Source organism: Xyrauchen texanus, chromosome 38 (assembly GCF_025860055.1).
Source record: "Xyrauchen texanus isolate HMW12.3.18 chromosome 38, RBS_HiC_50CHRs, whole genome shotgun sequence".
Lineage (NCBI taxonomy): Eukaryota > Metazoa > Chordata > Actinopteri > Cypriniformes > Catostomidae > Xyrauchen > Xyrauchen texanus.
Genome location: NC_068313.1, coordinates 21,785,543 through 21,808,108, shown reverse-complemented (window position 1 = coordinate 21,808,108; position 22,566 = coordinate 21,785,543). Strand labels below are relative to the sequence as shown.

Sequence of the window (22,566 nt, the reverse complement as noted above, 5' to 3'; positions counted from 1 at the left end):
CCTCACGCGACTCAAGTAAGAGGTTTACGTCTGGGAAGAGATAGATTATTATAGTGTGTTATTATTGTTTGTACAGTTACGGACCGCAAAGTCCACTCATTGCTGCTAATAATACTCAAGGTATTACTGTAATTTACTGTTATTATGAATGAGATTTGTTGTGCTGTTGACCAACCACGTTGGGCTGTTTGTGCATTTCCGCCATCGTGGGTGAGACCGGCACAATGAGTTTATCCATTAAAGAACCAACAACCGCGGTGGGTGGATTATGAGCCACTCACCGCATCTCTGAGTGATAAAACTAATGGTTGCTGTCTCTCCCACGATAACTAAACCAGCTTTGATGCCATCACCCTGTTCTCTCTCTCTTGTACTAACCACACACACACAACCCCTCACAAACATACCCGGGCACACGTTTGCAAAAGGATAACTTGGCGATAGAGCTCAGCTTTTGTCTAAATTATCGTACCAGCAGAGACACATGTGAAATGGGCAGACCCATTAACCAGTCACTCCACCCACATTCGCGGCCACATTTTCTGGCCGGAAACCTCACGTGACACACTTTCCACGAGAGCCACACCCACCATTTTGTGCACTCCTTCTCTCCTTACTGCACCATTCTTGAAATTAGAGTGACCCAGAGACTTCAATCCCCTTAAAACAATTTGTCTGCTGATAATGAAACTGGTTAGAACCAACTTTTTAATGTGTTTATCTCTTATATTTATGACTGCCCCATCTCCTAAAATGCAGAGTCTGGGGCAAAATTAAATTTTAGTGCCCAATTCATCACACATAAAACTCCCAAAAAACAAAATTCTTGGATCTTAACACACCACCAGAAAACATAAGTTCCCCGTCTGTCGCTAACTTCGACGTTGTGTCGAAGAAGTGACATTAGGGGTCTCTCTTGAGCGCCAAGCTATGAAAAAAGGCCAATGAGAATTAGGCAGACAGTATTTGCATACCCCACCCCGGACGTACGGGTATAAAAGCGGAGAAATACGTCGAGTTCATTCAGAAATTTTCTTCGGAGATGATGGTAGTGTATGCAGTCAGCTGCGAGTTACACACCCGTTCCTGTTCCTCTGACGCTTGCCTGCTGTTGGATCTATGGCGCATTTATTGTTGCACTTATTTTCTCTGAAAGAGTATTTTCCTCTAAAAGAGCAAATACAGAGCTGGTGCTGAACATCCTTTTTAGGACGCATCTTTATAAAGATGCCCTTCCGCGTTTGTGGATGGTTCATGTTCTCACTGCGAGAACATGATCATGGCAATGTTGTGGTCACGGCTCGCTTTCAATAGAAAGCATGCCATTCCAGTCGCCCCCCGCATTGCTCCTTCTTCCCACGGGATTGAGGATGATGCGGCTGGCGATGGAGGCGATCTGGGGACGCCAACGGGTGCAGCTCCGCCGGGTACGCCCCCTCGGACCACCCACCCCCCGGCACGCTCGTTGACTCCCGTCCGTGCTCGAGGCAACAGCGGCTCGCCTTACAGCCAGCCTGCCTATCTTTAGAGCTCGAGGTGAATGAGCTCGCCACTGCATCGGAGAGTGCGGCGTCTGAAACTAATGACTCCCCTGGGCTGCCGCCCCTGGACTGGACGTCCTCCCCACAGCCATCGCGGTTGGATGACTGGTTCCTGGGGCTCCGTGCCGCTCACAGCTGCGCCCCCCGGTCACGTTTTTCCCGGAAGTGCATGATGAGTTTACGTCTGCATGGAGGGCACCCCTCTCCACACGTCATAAAGCCCCTCGCTCATCCGCTCTCGCTACCGGAGTGGCCCACGGGTACATGGCGATTCCCCATGTGGACAGGGCTGTTGCGCTCATAGACGGGGGCTGTGGTACCCACATTCTCAGTAAAAGAGCCATTTCCTTTGTCTCTGGGTCACCTGGCCCGCAAATGCCATTCTCATGGCACTCTGTCGCCACACCTCAACAGTCCCGGCACGCTGGACACGGACCCCCCCCCCCCCCGCCCTCAGCCCCAGGACTATTCCTCGGCTGGTCGGTTCTGACGCTACAGGACCTTCTCCTCAGTCACTAACCCGCCCCCTGTCGGGTGTGCGAGGCAAGGTAAGTGCTTCAAGTCTCTTCTCAGCACCAGAGCCTTGGGTCGCGTCCTCGCTTCCCGACGCCGTACTACCTGCTACGCCTCGCTGCGAAGCACCCGCCAGGTACGTCAAAAATAATCGTCCCTTTGGTGCCCCTAGCATGGAGCTTGGATGCGTGGCTTTCACTTAACAACCCGTCACGCTGGGTGGCCCGGACCATTCGACTCGGTTAGCAAGTACGCATTTCCCCCAGTGAGCCTTCTTGCACAGGTGCTGTGCAAGGTCAGGGAGGACGAGGAACAAGTCAACCTAGTGGCTCCCTACTGGCCCACCTGGGCCTGGTTCTCGGACCTCGTACTCCTCGCGACTCGCGATTTTACTTGCACGTGAATTGAATGAATGAGTGGACATATCCTATGTTTTAGAGTAGTGAGTGGAGTTTTCAGATGGTCCCTTACATCTGCGAAAATGAATGTCTAAAGTCAAACTAACTTTACCCCACTTTGCAGGTAGATGAGCAAAATTACTCGTGCATGAAATGCATTTGGAGAGGATCTCGCGAACTGGATCGAGACTATACACCCTGGTTGCACATAAAAAATAACGAACGTTCATAAAAATCGCTCGTAGAAAATGCTCTTAATGCTCTTAGCTAAGATCAATAATTATTGGGAAACGAGTCCCAGAACGCTATGAATGTTTGTGTGTTGGAGAAGCGCTTTCATTGCACTCAGAGCTCACTGCGCACACATCAAATCAGACATGCATCAGAGTCTTTTCTTTCGTCTGGTCAAAATATAATCACTTTTCGTTCAACGCGCATCTTTGTGTCTAATTTCTTGATATATCTCTCTCCGACAAGTCTTTCAGGTCGCCTTCCACAGTGGCTAGTACATCGGCATGAAAAATCCGCATTTGACTGGTGTTCATTTCAAACCTTGTTCACCAGAAGTAGGCTGTAAAATTCAGGAGGAAGGAAACCAAAACAGTATCATTGACTTCAAGCTTTGCACCCACACTTTCTGTTGGAAAAGTATCTCTAGAAAGTTTTATACGATTATGTGTTGGTGAATGGTGAGACACCCGGTGAGCCGCTTGATTTTTAACAAAGAGCCACTTGTGGCTCGAGAGCCATAGGTTCCTGACCCCTGCTATATGGCATTGGTACTTCCTAATCTCTGTGTTAAGTGCATTATGCAAGAAAATTCCTACTGACAATTTATAGAGATTTCTCTTGGGAAGGAGAGAGAGACAAATAAAGAACGAGAGAGAGAGAGAGAGAGAGAGAGAGAGAGAGAGAGAGAGAGAGAGAGAGAGAGAGAGAGAGAAAAAAAATAATAGAGGGAAATAAAGCTCATCAGTCATAAATCTGCTATAGACTTGAGCACGAAGGCGGCATGGTCTTTTATAATTGGCCGTCTCACCAGGCAGGAGAGCAGGAAAATTAATGTTGCAGAAATGAGTAGGCCTCAGGCAGAGGTGAACCTGGCATAAAGGTGAAATTCGGCCTGGGCCGCATAGTTCCTTAAGCTGTTTTGACACCTCTGTCGCCGAACGCTCTGACAGCACTAAATGTCAGAGCTCTTTTACGGAAACTTTGCCTGTCTTCTAGCGCAGCCGTCAAAGACACTGATTCATCTCGACGTTTATCACAGAGAAGGGCAACATTTGCGGCGAGGAGGTTCAGAGCCGCAAATCAGACATGGGACATGACATGACTTCTTAATCAGGTGAGAAAGGTGACAGACAATGTACAGACTGGCAGGTCAAAAAGTTAAGGGGATAAAAAGGTGCTTATAAAACAAAAAAGAGAAAAGAATTACTGCTGTTGTGGAAGGGTAAATCAATGGGGCGAATTTCACTACACAGCTGCACCATATTTGTATAACAATTTTTGCATAACAGTATATTTTACTTAAAAGAGATGTTGGTTTACAGAAACTCATCAAATTATGATTAAATGATAGAGAAGACCTGGCATATCTCCAGATGGGCCATGTTGTCAAATGCCAGATCTTGGTGGACTGCTGTATCCTCCTTAACCTAGCACTCAGAAGTTGCCCGCAAATTTGTGAACTGAGGCGTGCAAAAAGTGTTCAGAACAGATTTTGTAGGCACAGACTCTCATTTAATTAAATGTATTTATGTAGACAGAACGCACTATAAAGCCAGATTTTTTGTGTGCTGAAAAACCAAAATGCATAGCAACAAATAATAAAGACCGCAGGTTACATGAGACGTGTGTGTTTAAAAAACAAATATATTCTTTTTAACTTGACACATTAAAACAAGGCACTCCTAAGCAAGACTCAGAAGAAGAAAAAAACAGAAGCGCAATGGTCAAAGACATCTATCTAGCACAAGTTTACATAGAAAACAAATAGAGGAACATTGTAGACCGCCACAAAACGGCATTCCGTGTGAAAACCCTCTTAGTGTCATACAGCTGCCCTGAAACATTTAACGTTCTAATCTTGAGCAAATGCAGAGTTATACTGGACACAGTCAATCTATCTGTCACTGACTCTTTAAATGTTAAAGCAATTACCCACAAAGATGCAGAGGACATAGAGTGCTTTCTGCTTGATTGTGGAGCCCTTTCATTTGAAAATCTCCTTTACTCTTTTACTTATTTCTTGAATGGCTCTATTTTCATCTGTCAATCTGGATGGCCTTGTTCACACCTGCAGAATTGTTCACTCATAAAGTCATGCTTTGAAATTACCTTACATGACTCCTCTTACTGCGCCAGTCCAGGTCATATTTTTTGTGTGAATTCAAGATGAGAGGGCAGGATTTATTAACCTGTCAACCTCTCAAAAGAGTCAGCTCATTATGAAGAAATTAATTAGCCATTCTCTCAGAGACAGCATGTCCATCTATAATCAGATCTATCTCCTCTGCCACGCTTGTCTAATGAAAATGTTTTCACTCTTTCACACCAGACAAGGTGAACCTAGTGATCAAAGAGAATGGGACATCAAAGCTTCACCTTCCAGAACAGGAAAAATCCACATAAGGGAATGAAGAAATATCTATGACACACTCAGATCCTTTTGAGGAGGGAAAAACCTGTAATGACTAGATTTTACTTTACAAACCTGTATCAAGATAAAGCTCACTTCAAAATCTGTTGGAACTGGTTCTACATGTCTATAAACGGCAAGGGCGGAACTAAAATAAAAATCTGGACGCAGCGAGGTCAAGGTAATTTGGATTCGGCGTCTTAGTCTGATGCCGTACAGGCTGCCACGGTCAAACGACAAGAGTGTGAAACAGTCATGACAGGGAATGTCTAGACACATAAAAATACAATTTTCTAATTTATTACACAAATCCAGCCTGTCAGCACACAACCTGCATTTATAGTGCCTTCATAAAGACCTTGCTGACAAATAAGGTCAAAGGATGACTTTGACAGAAGGTCTGGGCGATCTGGCCAAAAATATAATCAAGATATTCTTTTTCGTATCATTCGATATTGATATTTATTTATATATTTTTGTAATCCTAAACAGCCAAAGTCTGAACATAGTCTCAACAAAACTGCATTGGGGGCCCAGAGACAGCCAAAGCAGTGGGGTCTGAGGGATCTTCTAGTTCTCCCAAAATATTAAAATATTTTAATGAGTTTGCCAATCGAGCGCAGTTGGACATGGATTTTAAAATATCATCTGTTTTGTTCTGAAGCATAATGACAGCAGTCCAGAATATTTTTACATTCAGATTATATATTTTTATGTTTCGTTACATTCAGATACCCAAGTATGGGGCATAGAAGCCCTTGTGACGGAGGAATGATACTGTATGGAGGTTCAGGGGTGTCCCATGAGAGAAAGTATTTAGATATTTTAAAGTCTGTATGGACCTTTTTTATATTTTCATTAAAGTGAAAAATGCTACCAACTAGTAGCAACTTTTATTGAATTTCCTTGTCATCCATGCCAGAGATGGTAACATCTGATACATTTGAACAAAATTAGAGCGGAAATCTATTTGTTTATTATTAAAGCCTTATAACATGCTGATAAATAAAGCTACATTTAGAAGGAAAAAACTTTATGGTTTAAGGACGCTCTGGAACCATGTTAACATATGTGGTGCGGCAGCACCTCATGTCTACTCATAAGTGGGGAAAAGAGGCAACGCGTGCTGAGCGGGACAGGGCATAAATGAAGCGTGTTCGGTGTTAGAGAAAAATATTCAAAATTATCAGATCAGCTGTACACAGCACTGTTGTTTTGTCGCGCTGCTCACTAGAGACGATGAAAGGGCGCAACTATCGTCATGAAGTATTGCGAAATGGATGGAATCAATCCGGGATCCGGACCAGGCCAGACCGCAGTGACTGGCGTAGCCTAATCTAGCAAGGCAGCTAACATTAGCAACTTCATAGTCTAAGAATGCCGAACTACTTAGTACCTGATCGTCTAGATGTAGAAGATAGGTTAAATATCAAAATATTTTCATCGATATCGTGGATTCGAGATAAATATTGAATGAAAAATCGATGTGTTTTCTTGCAGCTTATCATTGAGATTTAATGCATTATTTATTCAGATGACCTAATTATTTCTTTTTTTTTAAATTTCTTATTATGTTAATGAAAATGGAGAATGTTTCCATAAATGGTAAACACATTTGTTATCTTGTCTTTAGCAAGGGAACAAATGTATGGCCTCAACATAAAAAAGCACTGCCAGTGATTTGCAATTTCCATCCAAGTAAAATAAAGCACAATGTTGCAGGTAAGGGCACAAATACACTTAGGAGTGCTCAAATGTGACAGCAATAATCATTGATAAAAATACCAAAATGTACTAGATTTTTCTTTAAATTCAAAATTAATATTTAAATGTTTATTTTATGATTGGAACACAGCATTTTTTTATTCTGCCCAAAAGCCAAAACACCGTAACAACATCAACATTGAAACGTCAAAGATTTTTTTGTTGTCTACATTTTTTCTATACAGTATTAGCCTTAGCTTTTTGTTGTTGTTGTATTGTTGGCGATACCGTCCAGGACATTGTCCAGCAGTTCTCCATGGTGAAAAAGCAGACGGAGGCCATCTCACACATCCTGACCCGCCGTAAACCTGCCGCCATGGGCCATGCCTCGTCTGCTCGCCGAGGGCGTCCTCCTGTGGTGAAGAAGTTTCCTGCTCCGCCTCAACCCAGGCCCAGCTCTCAGCCCGTGCGTCGAGCACCCCACAGGAAGCAGATGCCCCCCGTCTCACGGACCCCCTCGAGGACCCGGCTCCTGAGACGGTCGACCCAGGGACCAAGACGTTAGCTCTGTAGCGGGTAAGCAGCATCTTTGTTGAATTTAGACGGGACTGTGGTACCCACATTCTCAGTAAAAGAGCTATTTCCTTTGTCTCAGGGTCACCTGGCGTGCAACTGGCCCGGACCATCTGACTCGGTTACGCATTTCAGTTTGCCCCCTTTCATGGGCGTCCGCTTTACCGCAGTACACGGCGAGCATGCCAAATCCATGCACGTGGAAATCGCTACTCTCTTACTCAAAGACGCAATAGAGCCTCTCACTCCAACCGAGATGAAGAAGGGTTTCTACAGCCCTTACTTCATCGTACCCAAGAAAGGCGGCAGCTTATGACCGATCTTGGACTTGCGAGTTTTCAAGCGGGCTTTGCATAAACTCCCGTTAAAAATGCTCACGCAAAAACACATCTTAACTTGCGTCCGGCATCTAGATTGGTTCGTAGTGGTAAATGTGAAGGACGCGTACTGACCCTTCCTACGGTTCGCGTTCGATGGCCAGGCGTATCAGTACAAAGTCCTCCCTTTCGGCATGTCTCTGTCCCCTCGCGTCTTCACGAAAGTCGCAGAGGCAGCCCTTAACCCGCACCGAGAAGCCGGCATCCGCATACTCAATTACCTCGACGACTGGCTCATTCTGGCCCACTCCCGAGAGTTACTATGCACTCACAGAGACCAGGTGCTCAGGCACCTCAGCCGTTTGGGGCTTCAGGTCAACTGGGAAAAGAGCAAGCTCGCCCCGGTTCAGAGCATCTCTTTTCTCGGCATGGAGTTAGACTCAGTCTCATTGTCAGCACGTCTCAACAACAAGCATGTGCAGTCGGTGCTGGAATGCCTCGCCACCTTCAGGCCGGGCACAGCGATCCCTTTAAAACTTTTTCAGAGGCTCCTGGGGCATATTGCATCCTCCGCGGCGGTCGCGCCGCTGTGGTTGATGCATATGAGAACGCTTCAGCACTGGCTTCAGACTCAAGTTCCATGGCGCCGTGGCACACACCTTGTGTTGGTCATCCCCGCCTGCTGCCAAACATTCAAACCCTGGACAGACCTCTGCTTTCTGCGGGAAGGAGTCCCCTTACAGCAGGTGTTCCGACACGTCCTGGTCACGAACTACACCTCCAGATTGGGTTGGGGCGCAGTGTGCAACGGGTACACTGGCGCGGGCTGTTGGAAAGGGTCCCACAGCTGGCCCTCGTGGCTGCGCAAGTACGCATTTCCCCCAGTGAGCCTTCTTGCACAGGTGCTGTGCAAGGTCAGGGAGGACCTCCCTACTGGCCCACCTGGGCCTGATTCTCGGACCTCGTACTCCTCGCGACAGCCCCTCCCTGGCGAATTCTCCTGAGGAAAAACCTTCTTTCTCAGGGATGGGGCACGCTCTGGCATCCGCACCCAGACCTAAGGAACCTCCACGTCTGGCCCCTGGATGGGACGTGGAAGAGCTAGCTGGTCTACCACCTACCGTCATAGTCACGATCAACCAAGCCAGAGCCCTCTCTACCAGGCAACTTTGTTTGCGAATTAGTGCTCTTACCGGGCTGAAGACCAACAGAGATGCACAGTTAGGTCAGTGCTCTTATTCCTGCAGGAGAGGCTGGAGGGGAGGCTGTCCCCTTCCACCTTGAAGGTGTATGTTGCTGCTATCACAGCCCACCACGACGCAGTAGACGGCAAGTCTTTGGGTAAGCATGACTTAATCATCAGGTTCCCAAGAGGCGCCCGGAGGTTAACTCCTTCCTGGCCAAGCCTGTTCCCCTCCTGGGATCTCTCATTGGTCCTCTTGGGCCTTCAGAACCCCCCGCGACCAGGCTACGTGCCCAAGGTTCTAACCACTACCAGGTAGTGAACCTGCAAGCGCTGTCCCGGGAGGAGGCTACCCTGTACTGGAATAGGTGCTCCAAAGGCCGGGACTTCTGCGTGGACTCCTCCTGTGTGTATTTTCCATGGTACGGTCCCCTTACGAGTGGAGCCACATCTCCCCTAGGCAGTTCCAGCTGCCCTCCGGTCACCATGTTGTAGCAACTCCCCCCTCCTTGAGGCTGGATCTACCACCGCGCCATTTTCCCACATGCGACTTGAGTGGCCCATGTGATGTATTTCGCCACTTTTTCCTCCCCTTCCTGTGCAGGTGTGGTCTCCGCAGGGTCTTTTCCCCCTGAAAGAATAGGAAACTGCGTAGGACCCCCTTCCCACGATGCGTGTAAGGGCCCTAGCAATTTTGGCTCTATGCGAGAAACATAGAGAGAAAAGAGGCCCGGCGAGGCTCGGCACATTCCCAGGTTGGCAAACGTCGCCTTGTTCCCCTGTTTAGGGTAACCAGAAGGATTCTGACTACTTTTATGGGGCATTGGGGAAGGGTATATGCAGTCTGACACAGCTGGTCACCTTTGCACGTGAAATACCTGCCCGCTCCTCTGTCAGCGCATGGCATGATTTAAATTGGACCCCTAGTGTCACTTCTTCGACACAATGTCGAAGTGAGCGATAAATGTGCAACGTCTAGATTACATATGTATCCTCCGTTCCCTGATGGAGGGAACGAGACGTTGTGTCCTCCCGGCCACGTTGCTGAGCCGAGCCACTGTGGTGGCCGGACCATTTCCGGCTCCTGAGAAAAATCCTACATGAACTCGACGTATTTCCCTGCTTTTATACCCGTATGTCCGGGGGCGGGCTGTGCAAATACTGTCTGCCTACTTCTCATTGGCCTTTTTTCATAGATCAGAGGCATATTCGGCGCTCAAGAGAGACCCCTAGGGTCACTTCTTCGACACAATGTCTCGTTCCCTCCATCAGGGAACGGAGGTTACATAAGTAACGTAGACGTTTTTTTCATTGTTTTCCTACGTAAACACGCTGGACGAACGTCCACACCTGCTGCACCGTGTCTCGCTGTTTCTTTAGTGTCTCACAGGACCGACACATTTTTAGACATTGTGTCAAATAATTCAGGTCTCAAAAATTTGGAGACACCTGCATTCTGTTTCAGCCGTTTCTGCATCTAGATTGTTTTTAGTGCAGGTATCACAAATATTTAACATTCTGAAAACGTTCAGGTTGCAAAGAGGTGACTGTTACAATATTTAACATTATTCCAGATTATTCTGCACCAAGCTAATTTTCAGCACTTGATAAACGGCAGTGGTTTTTCTTCTTTTGCTCTTGTGTGCTGAGGGGCCACCGTGCCTTGTATGTCTACAGTTACAATACTTTTACTAATGTTGCCACGATTCATGCATATAATACAGCCTTTTGCAACAATGAACAATACACTGCAGCGTCAGAATATAAGCTCCAGGTGAAAGTAAAGTTAATAAAACAGAAATGTATTACTGTTGTATACAAAAAAAGTTATAATAATAATTCTGTATCAAATTATAATGACAAACTGGACAACAATAAATAATTGTTGGGTTATAATAATAATAAATATAAACTGAATTAAAAATGTTAGTGAGTGTAGTAAAATTGAAAAAAAAAAAAAAAAGTGTTTTGTAAAGATACATGTAAGTATTGTTTTTTTATCACTATTGTGGAAAACCCGGAAAACATGCATTAATTATATTTAACTAGATTTTTATGTTTCAGAAAACATTTGGAAAATACATAGCTACAAGGCTGATAAGATCATTTAAAATCGTATGTATTTTTTTAAGCAAACATTTTCTAAATGGGGCCCTGGGTTGGTCAGTTGCTTGGGGCCTCAGAAATCGTAAACCCGCCCCTGATAGGTAGTCAGAGAAGACCCTGGAAAACAGTTTTTATATTATGAATTAATGAAAAACAAAAATATATATTTTATTTTACATTTAATTTATTTTAGATAACAATAAACAGAAAACCATCTTAAAAATATGCACACAACACATGCATCAAATTATCCAATATTTAGAGCAGTGTATACAGGTAGTCAGCGCTTTACAAGAATGGCAGAGCAAAACATGGACATAATGTGAAATCAAAGGATGTGAAACTGGGACTGGAAAATGGTCAATTTAGGTGTTGATAAACCAACCTCAGGCAAGATGGGCATTATGTCACACATTATCTGATAATAGCAATAACAGAAAAATAAAACGTGATTTGTGTACACTTGTCTATTTGTATGGCTTTTACCCATATGGAAAACAAATGCGGGGTTGCGGGAACGGGAGTGGTTGGGAAGGAACTCACTGTGGGCAGACAGTGGGTGAACATGGAATAAAATTAAGCAGGACGTTGGGGTGTGGGTTAAAATCTTGTGGGAGCGGGATGGAAAAAACTAATTTTAACAAAAAGTGTAGTTACTGCGCTTTGCCACTGTACATTTGCTTTTTACTAATAAATTAAAATGAACATGCTGCAGAAGTGTTTCTAAAGTATGTGTAAATATATGGAGGCCCAAACCTGCAAAAATAATAAATAAATGTATAAGAAAATAAATAAAGGAATAAATGTCTTGATAAAACAAATATAATTAGTGTTTAATTAAATTGATTCCTGAATTTATTACTGTATTACTTTTTTCTTTATTATTTTATGTATTTATTTTTAACATTATTTTTATTCTTTTTAACTTTTATTTATTAATTTATTTATTTTGCATTGTTTTTATTTTTTTATTTATGTGTTCATCTATTTTTATATTTATTTATTCCCACATATATTTATTTCCATATTTATATATTCCCATATATATTTATTTATATATACATGTATTTATTTAGACTTTTCTGTGTGCAACATGGAAATGAGGGAGGCAGTCCTTGCATAGCTCCTGTGCATCATTGGTTTAGAGCTCAATAGTACTTATAAAATGGACGTCCTACCTTAGAACCCTCTGACTCGCACATATTTTGAATAAGCAGGGACACATTTTGCAGAGAGTCTTACAATTCAGGATGTGCTTTGACAATCATACCGCCATACAGCTCTCCTAAAACATCAATAAGTACCTCTACTCTAAATTAAACAGTCATTTGATGCGTGGTTATCGACTTCATTCGCTAAGTTGCGCTACTTACTAGATATATGTGATTTTTATTTTTCATTTTTATTAATGCTACACGAGATTTGGCTATGACCTGACGTCACATCAAAACAAGTCAAGAGTAATTGAGCACACACATCAATCAACGATAAATCAATGGTAAGCAGGACCAGCCCACATAATTATCATACAAGAGACAGAAATGTAAGAATAAATACAAAAATAAATGTGTGAATGTTTAAATATGGGAATAAATACGTGTGAATAAATAAATATAAAAATAAATGAATGCATAAATAAAAAGATTACAAAAACAAAAGAATAAGAATTAAAATAAATAGAGAAAATAATAAATAAAGGAAAAAAGTCATACAATAATAAATTCAGGAATACTTATTACTTAGTAATTATTATTACATTTATTTATTTATTTATTATTTTTGCAGGTTTCGTCCTCCATATTAAAAAGGCAATAAATTTGTCTCTCAGACAGTGAATATATTTCTGACAACTGCAGGTCATTACAGAGTGTCTGCAGAGGCAAATGTCAGAAAACAGATTAAAAAAAAATAGTAATGTTTGCATTGGATTGTCCCCACATTTAAAAAAAGCTGGGGCTGCCCTGAACCCTGGTTTATTTCAGACCCTGGTGCACATAGGCGGAACTCACTCTATCACCCATCACTGGTTTATCTCAAGCAGTTAAAATGACCAAGGTATACATCCCTAAAATGTAGAGATCAGCGTAGAGTACACACTAACAGTAGAAAGAGAGAGAAGTGGAGCCCTGCATTCACTGAGGATGTGTGTCAGTGGGTGAGAGCGTGTATCTCGGCAGGTGATTCTTTGCCCTGCAGAGTTAATCTCCACTGGGAGGGGCGAGAGGCAGGGTGGAGGATATTACAGCAGCTTCCTCAGCCATCTCTGTACACAGCAGCCACGCATGGCTGGGCTCAGCTCAGATCAGCTGAGTTTATCACAGCACAACTGAGCTTTTGCTGGGGCAGCACACCAATCCTCAGTTCATAATACCCACTCTAAGCTGTTCTCAGAATCAGTTTAACCACAGCACATGTATGCTTGCATGACAACTCTTTTGACTACTAATTTTTACTAGTCGTCCTCAAAAGTAGTTGAATATTCAGTAGGGTGAATGTTTACATTATGAAATGAGTTGGTTTAAACCATACAGCAGTCTTTGCTGTTTCCGGCAAGTTTAACACTGCATTAACAGTGTGTGTGTGTGTGTGTGTGTGTGTGTGTGTGTGTGTGTGTGTGTGTGTGTGTGTGTATGTGTGTGTGTGTGTGTCTGTGTGTGTGTGTGTGTGAAGGAAGAGAATGCCCGTAGAGGTTTGACGATTTGTGAGAAACAAAAGATAGATTCATCCTTTTCTATAGACAGATAGATCAATCTCAGCTTGTGACATTTCAGTGGTGGGGCGAGAGCAGTGCAGTGAATTGGGTGATTACCTGTTAAAAGGCCAGTCAGAATCCACACCGTCTATTTTGAACTTTACTCCATCAGTTGTGCTGTTTGAGTTTAACCTTTATACAGACTTGAAGTGGGGGTGGCAAGGGTGGGCTATGGCATACTTTCATTCTGATATGAATTATTGAGAGATCTAAATCTTTGATGTACATACTCTGAAGGAGTTTCCCATTTAGAGAGTCTATCATCCATCAAACTGCACAGGTGGCTGCCAGTCTGAACGTTGAGACAGGACAGGTGCTATGCTCAGAGTGTTGTGTTAGAACTGTGTGTTATGTAGAGTTTACACTACAAGATTTTAAGCTAGATTTTCGCTCGCAGACAGTTTTGTGGAGATCGCCGACAAATCTGAAGCCTGAAATTGTGGGCAAATCAGGGCTCGCTCCCGTGAGCAACGATCACAATGTATGAACTATCAAAGACGGGATTTGAGAGAATCGCCAACGCGTCGCCGATGGCAGCGAGATATCTAGAATGTTAAATATCTGGACCCGTCTGCGATTCCAAATCGTACAGTGTGAAATATGTTTTGACTGAATACAATAGCAGAGTTGACCTACAGCCAATGAGAGAGCAAGAAACAGGGCACTGGAAGTTTCAGTGGGAGGAGTCCTGATGTACCTGCAACAGAACATCAACTAGCATGGCTACAGTATCAAGAAAGCCTCATTGGACTGAGGAAATGGAGGAAAAATGAGTGGAACAGATTTTTCCTATGAACTGTACCACAACCAGTGAGCTCTGAGTGCAATAAAAGAGCTTCTCCAACATTCATATGAGTTCTGGGCCTCATTTCCCAATAACTATTGATCTTAATTGTTATGAATGTTCATTATTTTTTCTTATTTTTTTACACCCAGGGTGTGATAATGCACCCGCCATCCGCAAAATGCAATGAGGCTCAATCCAGTTTGCGAGCTCCTCGTCCAAATGTATATCATGCAAGTAATTTTGCTCATCTACCCACAACAGGTGGATGACATGTAAGACGTCTCGGAATGACACATGACAACAAATTCTGTTAGTCAAAAAGATGCGCTTGAAGAAACACACTTTATTGTATTTTTAAAAACAGACAAAAGAAAAGCCATCAGCGCTCGTGTCTGATTCGCTGTTTGTTCTGAGGTGTGCAACGGGACCCTGTCTCGTGAAACAAGCGCATGTAAAGAGTTATCACTCCTTTTTCTCTGTTTCATTCATTTAGTCATTCAACTAAAAACTGTTTGGAAGAATAATGTCATCTATGAAAATGCTGCAAATGATCTCCGATCATCTCGTGAGGTGCTGTGATGGTGCAGTTCACTCTTACACATTGTGAACGCAACTCTGCAGGTTCAGTAATATATACAGGTATCTTTGTATTAAAAAAACAAAGACGAAAATGATTAAATCATAAAGTAATACAAGACACGTTCGCCTAGAACATAAAATTGAGTTCTATAGTATTTTCTTTAGGCAGCATTAACTGTATTAACAAACGCAATACACACACTTTCGATAAGTACACACATTTGGCAGCATTTATTGGGAACACAAGGGAATTTATTAGGCTTATTTATTAAGATGATTATTATAATTATTTTTACATCTATAATTGTCTTTAGCTCTTCATATAGGCTATTAGTAATTTTTTATCTGGTGTCATGACGGATGCTTCCGTGATGGCAAATGGGGCCGTTGGAGATGGTAAATGTTTGTATTTGGGGAGGTGGTTATATATAAAATTCTTTAATCACTTTTTTTAATTGCTTAATTTAATTGCACTTTTAATTTAAAGTGCAATTTGAATTTAGAATGTATTTTGTTTAAGTTTTTCGTGTTTCAATAAATTAATTACATTTTTAAAGCAAAATCAATCAAGCAAAAATATTCACTGACCTTGGGGATTGACCATATAATCGGATATCGCAAGTATTTTTTACACATCACCCAGCCCAAAAGGGAAGTTATATTTTTCATGAACAATTGTAAAATTAAAAAAAAATATTTTATGGAGACTCGCACAAACACGTGTACTCAATTCCATGTTACCTATTAATATTTGCATATTCGTTTGTTTTTTAGTTGTCTATGGGCAATATAAACATTTTATTTTATTGAAAAACTTATTGTTTTTTAAAATAGTAAATAATTTGTTTGTGGTATGGCTCTTTCGAAAAAATGCATTAATCCATTTTTATTTTATTGGCTCCTTAGTGAAAAAAGGTTCCTGACCCCTGCATTATACGGAGGTAAGATGAAAAGAAAATGACATCAAAACTTTTTTGAATACAATCAGTTCCCTTCAGTGATACATTTATATAAAATATTCATAAAGGTATTGCATTCAAGGGCTTTAGTTAAAGTCTTCAGAAGCCATATGAGAGCACTTGGATTTCATCACGAGTCATTCCGTATATTTTATACTACTTGCCACGTTTTAAATAAAGTGTTATGACTTCAAATCTGCCTGTTATGTTTTGATATTGCCAACAAATGTTTATGGTATATTGTTGAGTGATGAGAAGGTTTAGAAAAGGCACACACACATTTAGAGGCAGTGTCGGGTCATTTAAAACGTGTCCCACTACAAAACATGAGATTAATCATGAGTAATTTTAATTTACTGACAACCCACAAACATTTGAACAGTAATTTTACATATTAATCTTTCTGGATAATAAAATGATAATGAAATTATTTACTTAACTTCCCTTGTGGTTTTTGAAATGTCTGATGAAATTCGAGGTTGTGTTGTTTGTAGTAGATAAGTTTGCGTTGCATATTTTCATAAATGTTTTATTCACACGGTCCAATTCGAAATCTTTATATCCAAAGGAGATTAGCCTATTTGGGAACTTGACAATCATCTGTCATTTTGGCGCATTGTGAGCATAAACTGTGAAGATGCAGATCAGAGGTGCTGGCGGGCTTACATTTTTGCATCTGAATTAATTGTTGTCGCAATATTTTTTAAACACATTTCATTACTGTTTATAATAAGATATTGAAAATAATAATAATAATAAAGAAGTCATTGTCGAGTCATTCAGTTCAAGTCAAAGTCAAGTCTCGAGTCACTGGTTCTCAGGTCAAAGTCAAGTCAAGTAATTTTCTTCATTTAGTCAAGCTAGTCACTAGTCCTTAAATTTGACTCGAGTCAAGTCATGTAACTCGAGTCCCCCATCTCTGGCGTTTTCAGACCAGTATCTTGCTTGATTTGTTCTGAAACTGGACCAAAACGGTGTTAATAAAAGTTAAATGTGAGCAATTTGTTCCCTCATTGGTTAGAATTTTTGTGCACTGTTCTAGGATTTAGCTCATACCTCGATATACCTGTAAAAATGTGTAAACTACTACAAATATTCATGTAGTGTTTTGAATGTTATACAAAACTTCACCGCATGGTACATGAATTCATGTTTCCAGTGAGAGATTGCGCTGTAAATAAACATTATCTGGCACATGGATGGATATGAGTTGTGACATTTACGTTTTGGTTATTTTTATTCGACATTAGTTCCTTTTGCATTATTCACAGAGATCTGTCTCTCTCCCCCTCGTGCCCTTAGACACACACACACACACACACACACACACACACACACACACACACACAGGCCGTAACCAGGAAATTACTTTAGGGTGGGCCTCAATAAAAATGAATGGTCCAAGTTTTTTTTTTTTCCAAAGTTTCCTTAACAACAGAGAAGCAGCACATTCAAACAGTTCTCTCTCACTTTCAGAAATTGAAATCTATGAATTTTTTTTCACAAATTGGGTGCCTCTGCCACAAACTACATCGACTGAGAGACGTGAATGCGGAATACGTGGTTTATGACTGCTACTGCTGTCTCCCTTGCTATGGCAGGGTTTTTCCTGCATAGAGAATTACTAGGCGGCCACCTCCTTCAAATTTCATGCTGCCTCCGTCTGTCTGCAAAACTCTTGTGGGTGTATTCATGGAAAACACTAAAAAACGTTGCACTCGGTGGATTGTCATTGGTTATCTCTGTCCTCTTCTGCATATCGCGGCACCGTTTTGTGGTTCTGCATAATGCTGCGGCACATTTTAACTTATCTGTGTCTGATAGAAACACAGATCACAGCTTGGCGATATATCTTTATTTCATCCTTAATTAAAGTTCAAATATTACTTGAGCGTGACATGTAAATAAGCACAAACTTCAAAACTGTCATTCTCTGTGCAGTCAGAGCTGCTTCAACCAGTCGCGGAAGAGACCCAATCTTAGCGGGAGTCGAGACCGGGAGAGATTTAAAGTTCCCTCACCCCCTAAGGGTCTCTCACCCACGCTGTCTGCAGCTTGCAAGTGTTGCAAGTGTTGCATCATTGATGAGATCATCATGATAATATCAATCTTATGTGAAAAATAACACTAAAATGACAACAACAATAAAATGTGTGTGTGTGTATATATATATATATATATATATATATATATATATATATATATAGGTTTTGGATAGACAAGTTATACAAATGCTTATCAATAATACTTTTATGGCTAAAATGTTTACAGTGTTCAGTGACTAAAAGGTCAATATGACAAAATGTTACTAAAATATGACTAAAATGTCAACAGTTCCCTATCAGTCACTCACTCGAAGTTGCGTCGATGAACCCTTGGGAACCCAGACATCTCTGATCTTTGAGAAAAGGCCAATGACAGAAAATGACAGAATTCTATGGATGTAAGCAGAATTTTTAATAATATCCTAATAATGTTTGGTCAAAATGTTACTATTTGCTGTGCTCTCAGATTCCCTGTGATGGCAAAAAACTTTCAAATGTCTCTAGGAATAACAACACCACTTCCCTCAGAATCAAACGCAAGCTATAGACAATGCCATAGTGAAAGCCGAGGCGATCAAAAGAAGGAAACCAACAATTTGCTCACCCATGCTGAAATGCAGCCAATTTTGTTTCTAGACATGCCTAACATGGCTATGTTAAAACAGATATTCAAATAAAAACATCACACAAATAACCCTTTTCCACTGCACTACCAAAATTATTTTCTCATAGTGAAAAGAGAGTTTGCAATGAAAATAATGCATGAGCAATAAAGCATGTCACCACTGATTACACAAAATAAAGAGCACCATAATGTTTTCTATTAACTCAAAGAGGAACTATCCTGTTGCTATATATTGCAATATGTATTTACAGTATACCAGAATCCCTGCTTGCTTCTTTTCCTTACTGCTGTCCATTTATATCATTGCCATGGCAAGTGTAAAACCCAGTGGCAAAATTAGCTCCTCTTGCTTGTGCACATCCACCCAGCATAACGGATGGAGCACAATAAATTGAACTCGAAACAGGGCCTTCCGAGTGAAGTAACTGGAAGTTTTATAGAGAAACAGAAAGCTATTATGAAATATGTGCTGCCTGGCTCCTGTGGATGATTGCAATGAGTCTAATAGAGGATGGCTAAGGCTTCACTCAGTAGCATTTAGAAGGCTGTACACCACCAATTACCACCCCATAGACCCAAAAAGGCAGAGAAAAACTCAGACGAAGAGCGAGAGAGAGTGGCTGAGAGTAAATGACTTTGTTATTCAACAGGCATATTAAGGATTCACAAAATGATATTACTGCACTGCAAACCTGCCACAGTTCATTAGCTCCCAGAGACAAAAGAATTTGTCTGTATACAGTCATTTGTCATTTTCTCACCCTGAGCGATGAAGGAGAAAACTTTGCTATGTGGGGAGGGACACATCAGCGTTCTGTAACCTTTTCTGTTGTGCCAATCTCCCTTTGATGACTCTGTTAAAATACTATTAGCAGAGAATTATCCAAGTCAATTATGCGGCCTATTGACAGCAGCTGTCATTTTCAGGAGAACATGAGCATATTATGTTAACATGAGATAACAAGGAGTGTTTCCCCTTCAGTGCGCAGAGAGTCTCTCCTAATAGCAAGCAATGATTGAGAGCTCCCTACTCACAGAGTCCTAATCGTTCGTGCCAATCTAATCATTAAGTGTACACTCATAAACAGGTTTCTCTAGCGTGCTGGATCTGTGCCAACCTGAGACACTGGCACAAGCACAATTAGTAGGAAGTGGATTAAGCAGCTGCTTAGAGGTTGAAGTGTAGGACGACTCACCTTGGTAACGCAGAAGCAAGAAGCTGGACTGCGGCTGCCGGCTGCGGTAATGGATGGAGATTTGGTTGCTCCAGCTGCGTACCACCAGACCCTTCAACAAGATAGACTCGTTGGCCAGCACATAAGGCTCCCAGCTACCCAGGTCTTCAAATCTGACAACGTCACCTTCAGCCAGGCTTACATTCATCACCTTAATATTCAAAGAGAGTAAAAAAAGAGTGATCAGGGACACGGTTAAATATGGCATGATACTTTTGTGGCTTTTGGCCCATGTTTATTAAATCTGAGGCCATCTAATGTAAGCAAAAGCAGAACCATGGCTTCACTATAAAATAAAATAGCCTAATTCTGTTTTCTCTGGTGAACATATAAATTGAGCATAGAGTAAAGTCAAACCAATGTCACAGAACAGGTTATAGACTAAAAAGAGCTCAATTGGTCTGGTTCTGGAAGTAAAATTCCCATTCATTTTCTCCATAGATTGATTTTTAACAATAACTTAAATTTTTTTAAAGACAGACCTACCATGAGCTAAAAAGGTTATTAATCAATGGTATATGTTTTTGTTTTAGACATCAGTCAACATTATTTCAACTTAATTAAAAAAAAAATCATGTTTAATACCGGACTTCATGGTGCAGAACTACATTACCCATAATCCTAAGGGAAACAATACACTAATCTGAAAATTGAGAACTCTGTAGTGACAGCCCATTTCCACAGGTGTTGTGAATGATGCAATCAAGTCTTTCTCCCTACACTTTAAAACTACTTATATATTTGCATATATATGAATATTTTGTTAATACGTATATGTTAAAATCAATAGACCCCCTTCATGGGACTGTAGATCATTCCCTTATGAAAGAGGTTAAGTACATAGTCTTGTACCTTTGTCTGTTTGACTGATTTAAAAAAAAAAATTCTGCTTCAAATCAAAGCTTGTAATGATGTTATGCACCTCGATCAGAGCTGGTTGGTTTGGTTCATGGCTAAGAACTCTTTTATGAAGGATTTTATGAAATCTCTATAGAAGAATTTAAAAATAAAAAAAGTTGTCTGAAAATGTGGCTAGGCATTGTTGCACTCTGTACCACCAGTATCTAACAAGTGCAAATAATAGTTCATGGCTGTGGCATAACTAAAACCTATTGGCTATCAAAAGGAGCTAGCCCTTTGATACATACCATCCAAACTTCCTTTTTTAACACAAAATATTTCCACATTGGAAAGAAAGATTTTTCTCTCATTAAATTATTTCATGTTGTCTTTAAAGAGGGTCAGGGTACAGGCGAGGAGCATGTTACGTGGAAAGTTTAGACAATGCCCAAGCGTGCAGCTGGAACCAGAAGGATAGACTGTTTTTCGAATATGCAGAGATGGTGGTAGGGTGACATATTCTGCCACTCTTACTGCACTCATAATAATGTTGGCCTACCTGTCTGCCAAGCGGCATGGTAATTGCACCATGGTCAAACTCTTGTCTGCAAAAGCCAGCAAGCATATCCTCACCTGTCACTGATACACAGCCTCCCATTACTTCTAGTTCTGTTTGTCTTCCCCTTTATACAACACATGCAACAACTGCAAGAGCCAATAGCCAATTCAGCAGCGTGGGAGGTAGTCGAGATATGGAGGTAGTCGAGAAAATGTGTCTGAGGAATAATTATAATTACAACCGTCAGATGTATTCACCTTGCGCGCCGTGGTGAAGTCGTGCCACTTTGCCTGATCTGGGATAAGCTGGAATGTGCCCTGGTGCTCTTCTCAAGTAATGAAAGTGTCTTTCATCAGACGCAGGTAAATGAATCTGACCTGAGGACGGATCCTGGCTAGACACAGATGTGACGACAGGTTAATGAGGCCTCGCCTCGCCATGTATGCATTGCCCTCATTCTAGACACACGTAACACCTTCAGACACCTCGGACTTACAGCACAAAATAATGGCACTGTCTCAAGTTACTATCAGAAAAGTCTCTTTAAAAGCACAACTGTAGCTTCCCATTTAAATATGTATATAAGGAATGATTGCTATGGAATTTAAATGGGGCTTGCTGCAAACACGCATAGATTGGATCCAAGTCCCCTGAGTGCTGCGAAGGCAACAGGTGACAACCTGAGGATGTGTACTACAGGAATAAATTCACGCTTAATAAAGCTAGAGCTGCAATGTGCTGAAGCAGTCTATAAAACAAAAGTGCATTACAAAGTAATCACATTACACTAAAAGCCCTTGGATAATAAAATGTTTCCAGAATATTGCTCGCCATAATCCAATTTGCGTTGGCACTGGGCCCGACCGCCTACTCCACACATGTAATCCCTTGCATAAACATGACTGTCAGTCAGACGCAGATGTTGGCATGTAAACGTGCAGTTGTGGAGCTATTCAGGGTCAGTGTTGATTAAAACATTTGCTGTTTTTTTTAACTCAGAGCACAACAGACAGGTTTAGAATAAAGGGAAATAACATAAATTATCTCTGCAGTCCTAGCATGCCCAGAAGGCCCATATGCTTTAGAGTGAAAGGGCTTTTCACAGTGAAAAAGGCCAATTGCTTGATCGTGTCATGTGAGTCTAACTTGCTCAAGCTATATATATCAGCATTAATCCTGCCTCTAATTTGAAGAAACATATCGAGGTAA

General features: G+C 41.5%; 1 protein-coding gene across 1 annotated transcript in view; it reads right to left on the bottom strand.

Annotated features, from left to right (window-relative positions):
- LOC127632213 (seizure protein 6 homolog) overlaps positions 1 to 22,566 on the bottom strand; it is a 346,945-nt gene that overhangs the window by 94,592 nt on the left and 229,787 nt on the right. Inside the window, exon 4 of the mRNA XM_052110822.1 lies at positions 19,920 to 20,109. Within this exon, the coding sequence (XP_051966782.1) occupies positions 19,920 to 20,109 (190 nt within the window). The remainder of the gene's footprint in view (positions 1 to 19,919; positions 20,110 to 22,566) is intronic.